At 43.5% G+C, this 6,105-nt stretch overlaps 1 protein-coding gene across 2 annotated transcripts in view; it reads left to right on the top strand.

Moving 5' to 3' along the window:
* The first annotated feature begins 213 nt into the window (after window positions 1–213).
* The window catches only part of GRIA3 (glutamate ionotropic receptor AMPA type subunit 3), a 146,249-nt gene continuing 140,357 nt past the window's right edge, over window positions 214–6,105 (top strand). For both annotated transcript variants that reach the window (XM_053990016.1, XM_053990015.1), the window contains exons 1-2: window positions 214–480; window positions 1,334–1,492. In XM_053990016.1, coding sequence (XP_053845991.1) covers window positions 390–480; window positions 1,334–1,492 — 250 coding nt within the window. In that variant the 5' untranslated portion in view covers window positions 214–389. The remainder of the gene's footprint in view (window positions 481–1,333; window positions 1,493–6,105) is intronic.

Below are 6,105 nucleotides of genomic sequence, written 5' to 3'. Positions count from 1 at the left end.
CGAGCGGAGCGGAGCGGAGCCGAGCGGCTGCCAGCCCGCCTCACGCCAAGTTTGATCGATAACCCCCTCCCGGCCCGGGCGGAGCAGCCTCGGCGGCTCCGCTACCCACCATCTTTGGGGGAAGTCCCTGCGTTGGGGGGGGGCTGCTGGCGACGGGGGAGAAAGGCAATCTCGCAGCCAATGAGCCCTGCTAGACTGGGGTGAAGACGAGAGCAGAGGGATTTGGGGAAGGAAAGAATAAAAAAAAAGAGACGAAAGGAGGGAGACCATCCTCCCCACCACCTCCGCCAGCATCGCCACCACCGTTGACACCGCTCCGAGTCTCCAGTTGCGCCCATGCCTGTGCCGCCAGTTTCGGTTTAGGGGCTGAACCGCAGGGGCTGAAGAAAATGGGGCAGAGCGCGCCCCGGACCCTCCTGCTGCTGCTGGCGGGGCTGCTGGGGGAGGCTCTGGCGGGGTTCCCCAGTACCATCAGTATAGGTAAGCGCCCGCCGCGGCACCGCGACCCGCGCCTTCCCTGCCAGCCGGGGGGAAGTTGTGTGGAGGGGAGCGGGGGGCGAGCCCGGGCCCCGCGGGGAAGGAGCCAGCCCTTCTCCGCTTCCTTCCCCTTTCGGAGGGCGAGAGGCAGCGGCGGTGCCCGGGCTGCGCCGGCGGGCGGCTGCGAGCGGCGCCGGGCTGCCCGCACCCCTCCGAGCGGCGGGGATCGGGTCCGCGCTCTGCGGAACCGTGCCCTGGGGCAGCGCATCCCGTGGAGCACATAATGTGAGAGAGTCGTGGCGTGAATCTGTAGCGACGTGCCCGAAAGCCGGGGCCGAGCGAGCCGTGAGGCTCAGGGCAGCGAGTGAAGCCGGGGCTGTTCCCTGCCGTCCCTCGGAGCATCATTTCTCTCGGCCGCGCTATCGCTCCACCAGACCGTGAAACCGCACGTTTGCCACGCCGCACGCCGCCGCGTCCCCGCACATAACTACAGTGGCGATATTTCGGTAGCCTGGACAGGATTTAGGAGCCACGGTTCCCCAAGTTAGACTTTTAAATCTCTGTGTGGGCATCCGTGTAGAAGTGGCCTGGTTTTCAAGGTGCACCTGCAGCTCCAAGCGACTCTCATTGCTCAGGGGGCACCTGGATGTGGTGTGTGGCTTTAAAAGCCTAACTTTGGACTTGTAATATGTATTTCATGTCAGAGTTATGTGCTCACGTTCAGGCTGCTCCTGTTCATTCTCTCCTGCAGTGTGCAGCAGGCAAATATAACTTATTGCCATTGTTTCTCCTCAAAATTAATTCTGAAAAACCTTTTTCCTTTTTTCCTTTTTTTTTTTTTTTTCTCCTCACCTAGGTGGACTTTTCATGAGGAACACTGTTCAGGAGCACAGTGCATTTCGATTTGCTGTGCAGCTATACAACACAAACCAAAATATCACAGAAAAGCCCTTCCATTTGAACTATCACGTAGATCACTTGGACTCTTCCAACAGTTTTTCAGTGACAAATGCTTGTAAGTAAATACCTGGTTTTAAAAAATATATTAATTTGTTATCTATCCTACATTCAGTTCCTTCCTGGTAGCATAGAGTTCTTGGTCATACAATATAATGCAACAAATGTGTGTAGTGACTGGAGGTTTAGTAGATTTGCAGCATTATATGGAATACCTTAGGAAAAGTTCTCTTACCACTTCATCCCCTTAGTTTGGTTTTTCAGGAAAACAACCATGTTGTTGACATAGCAGTGCTGGGTAGCTGCAATCAGTGAATTGCTGCTGAAGTAAGATGCCTTTTCTGTTGAGGCTACAACCTAGCTGTAAGAAAAGGCATAATTTGCAAATAATACACTATGTACGGAAGAACCAGAAACCACTGTTTAGAAGTGACCTTGAGAGGGAGAAGGCTAGAGGGGCTTACTTGCCTCATCTGCCTTGAAATACTGAGTTGTTTTCTTACAGTGAGAGTCCTGTGAAAAGCTGAGGAGACTGTAAACTGACACATACTGTTAGAGCTGAGGGGAGAGAAAATGGAATCAGAACACTTGGACGCTAGGAGAAATAGCTCTGCACAAGCAGTGCACTTGTAGAATTTGAGCTTTTATTAACAGAAGATGCAAAATAGAACTTTGAGTATTGCTAATGTGGTGTAAAAATGCAGAATCTCTGTCAGAAAGACTTGTGCGTGTTCTGCATTTTCAAAAGTATTCCTTTACCAGTAGTAGTTCCTGGATATTTGTTTTACTGATGTATCCAAATTCAATTCTATACAAGTTTTATTGTAAATCTTTGAAAATGAAAGGAGTCCTCTTCCAAGGTAACTAATGCACTTTGCAATGTGGAGATACATGTCTGCACATGATCTAATGAACTGCTGAATGCAATGTACTAATTTCACATTATGAACAGGTTTCCTCTCACAGTTTGCAGGTTTATACTCACAGTGTAAAATGGTCAAAGAGGAAGCATTGTACTGAAATAATGAAGTACCGGAGTACAGAAAACTAGTATTTTTTGCTTTAAAGCAATTCTGTGTTTTGAATAACGTATTTATTTATTTTTTTATTTGCAGGAGATAGAATAGTTCTTACATTCCTGTCCCACTGTATATTCTGAGAAAGTTGATGGTTAGAAAATACTCAGCAAGGAAATATTTGGACAAATTTGGATTGATATTCTAATATATCCCCCATGTGACTGCTTCTTGGTAGTGCAGTGTTACACTCTCCAAAGGACTTTGAAGTAGGACCTTTAAAACTTTTGCAGAGGGGTTAATTATGTAATATACAATAAAATATACTTGGTAAAGTGGGAAAAAATGGTAAATAAAAGCGTGTCTCTACTTCGCATCTTATTTTACTAATCCTATCCAGCTTCAACAGCTCTTACAACAAACATCAGACTATTAATCCTTAATCAGTGTAATCCCTTCAAGAGGCTGCATCTCAAGCACAGTTTCCTAAATATCAATTATATGGATTTAAACTAAATACATTGAACTGCTTGGTTGATTAATTATTAATTGTTTTTTAAAAGTTGTTACCAGCTCTTCTCCCACCAACAGAAGTAATCCACACACTTGTTTAGGGCAGTTAGTATATTTAGTCAGTGTTCTACTCATCTTTTGACATCTAATGATTTTTGTCAATGCTTATTAAAAGCTGTGGCAATTTTAGTAAAGTGAGATGGTTTTCTGTAGTACAGGGCTGCATGTTCCAACACCCATATTACCAGTATAGTAAAAATGAGAAAACTTAAATCTCTAGAGAAACTGTAGACCAAAGAAGATTACCTACAGTAACCTATTTAAAAGCAGAAGAGGTGAAAAAAGAAACAGACGAAAGAAAATGAAAGGTGACCTTGTCTGTACTGTGTCAACCATCTCATAATACTGTTGATAAGAAAAGAATACAGTGAGTCCAAGTCACCACTCATAGGCTTCAGTAGCTCAAAATATTAAAAAAACCCATCAGAACAGTTATTCTTTTGAATCTGGTACCAATTATCTTTCAAAGTCAGAACACTTATGTGTACCAATGCATTAGGATGAATTAATGGCTCCTCACACTACCTGACCAAATTTCCAGCCTTTAACCATATCCTATGGGAGTGGCAGATAATTTCAGTGTGCTGCCATATCCATGAAGGAATTCTTTCCACAACATTTTTACCTCACTTGGGGATAAGCATATATTGTCTCCAGTGCTGTCACACAGCCGTTTAATCAATATTTGCAATTGGCAGGGTTCCATAGGAGAGAAACCTGCAGTGACTCTGCCTTCACTGGGGAGGGAGGCTGAGGCTGACTTTGTGGTGGGATATGTACAGAAGCTGAGAGGAAATTGAAGAAAGGAGCATGTGTAGCCTGATCCTAGTGCCTGTACTAGTCAGTATCCATAAAAGAATACTTTTCATTCTCTTTTGCATAGATTTGTATGAGCGTGACTGTAGTAAGTGTTCCTGTGTGCAGGGATTGAGGGGAGCTCTGCTCAGAAAGACTTAGGTTCTTACTGTGCAGCTGCACATCCTGCTTGATGCAATCTGGTGCATTCCAGAGGAGAAAAAAACCTCTTCTGAAGTATTCTCATGAGCCTGAGAAAAATAGCCCACCTCTGCTACGGCAGATTTGGCAATATCCCAACCTGGGAACAAACTTGTTTAGAAGCAGAAGAAAATTCCTGCCCTAAGCCCCTCCCTCTCATTCTTTTTTCAGTTAAATGATGCATAGTCTGATTTATGTACATGTATTCCCTGCTTCGCTGCTAGCACCAAGCCTCTCTCTGTATATTTAATTTACACACATTCATACAGTATTTATCCACTCTGTATTTATCTGCCCACTTATTTATTTAGCTGTATGATATCTTAACAGAGAACAAATGCAAACACAGATGAAAATTCTAGTGTATTTAAAGGTGAATTGAAGTTTATCATTTGGCTCTAGGGAAATTATTACATTTCTTAAAATATGCAGCTTTTTGCTATCAGTAGAAACAGAAAGCAAGCTAACTTGACCTATGAATTTATAAAATCAAAATCGGGTTATATTTTCTTTAAAAATGCTCATGTAGGGAGTGAGCTAGCTTTTTCAGAATAATATGAATATGACAACTCAAATATATAAATTTGTCACTGAAGCAATATCTCCCATGCATTTCTCATAATCTGATGAAGGATGTTCGTGTTAATGTTGAATTGTGTGTATGGCTCTGTAGATCACATTCCCTAGAAACAACCCACGTCTGTCGTTCTGCTCTGCACTTGTAGTGCACTATACTAACACTGCTCCAGCCTCTGCAGTGTCAGCTCATTAGCACACAGATCTCATATTCCCTCTCTGCACTGTCATTGCAAAAAATTGCTGTTGTACACCTTTACAGCCAACAAATGTGCACTTGCCTTATGTACAATTTTCAAGAAATATTTAGAAAAGTAAACTAAACCTCATGTATAGTCTCCCTTGAATTTCTCAAAGCATTTTTTAATGAAAAGCATAGTTTTCATTAAAATCTCTTGATCATGTAATGACGGTGGTGGGATGTGTGCAGATGAAAGGGGGCTGTGATTGTAGAATTAATTAATCTACAGACAAATTCCATCTCTCAGCTCAATCTAACCTATCAGCTGCAAATTCTTGTCCCATTAATTTTTCTGAGTTTTTTCCTTATGTATCTTCTAAATCCAGAAAGCTTTTTGTATTTTACCAAATATAGATGTGTAGTGGGGTTTTTTTCATGAGCATTCATTTTTCAAGAGGGAAAAAAAAGAGGGAAGATGCAAAGACACGCTAACCTTAGGCTGCTAAAATACTGTAGGTGGTTGTATCGGCACTTTCTTGAAGGGGTCTGATTTCAGACTTATAAAAATTTACTTTAGCATCCTTGCAGCCCTTGTGTTTAATCCTAAAAATTCAGCTTGGAAGATTTTAATGGGAAAAGTGCAAGTTCATTGTTGTGAGAGTGTTGCAGAAGATGATACCTCGGGACAAGTATCAGACAGTTTTTGCAGTTTAACTGAGCTACTCCCTCTCCCAAGGCACAGGTGTGGGGGTGTGTGTGCTCACAAGCACCCTCACTCGCACTCGAACACACGTGCACAGGCCCACGTTCTCTTTAGGTGCTGTTCAGCATTTCTTTTTGCCAGTGGGCAGATAATTTGCTTCCCTTGCATCTGTGTGCTCTTTGGCCAGCTGGCAAAAGACACTGATGCTGCAAGTGGTCAGCTCCCTTCTGCCAAAAGCATGAGCATGTGCTGCTGAAAGCATTGCCAAGTTTGGGCTGGGTACTGGTGGTTTTGCGGGAGCAGCAAGCACAGGGGAGATGCCTGAACTCTCCCAAAATGGAATATACTCTGGTTTCTCCAGTGTTCTGTGGTAAAACACCTAGAAATGTGCTTTCTACACAACTCTGCTCATTACAGACCACTGAAAATGCTATTCATGCTGCAAAATGCGCTCAAGTATCATGTGTAACTGCTGTATGACCACAAAAAGCAGCTGGCTTCAGTTTAGGGGTCAAAGCTTTTGCATTATTAGGTCTAGGTTGAAATGTGAAAGGTGTGCTCCAACTACTGTTTGTTTCCACTTCATGGCAGAGCAGGTGATTTGTCATTAAACTTAATGTGATGTC

The sequence above is a fragment of the Vidua macroura genome, chromosome 14 (assembly GCF_024509145.1).
Source record: "Vidua macroura isolate BioBank_ID:100142 chromosome 14, ASM2450914v1, whole genome shotgun sequence".
NCBI classification, from domain to species: domain Eukaryota; kingdom Metazoa; phylum Chordata; class Aves; order Passeriformes; family Viduidae; genus Vidua; species Vidua macroura.
The sequence above is the reverse complement of the archived record's forward strand: the minus strand, read 5'-3'. Positions and strand labels throughout refer to the sequence as shown.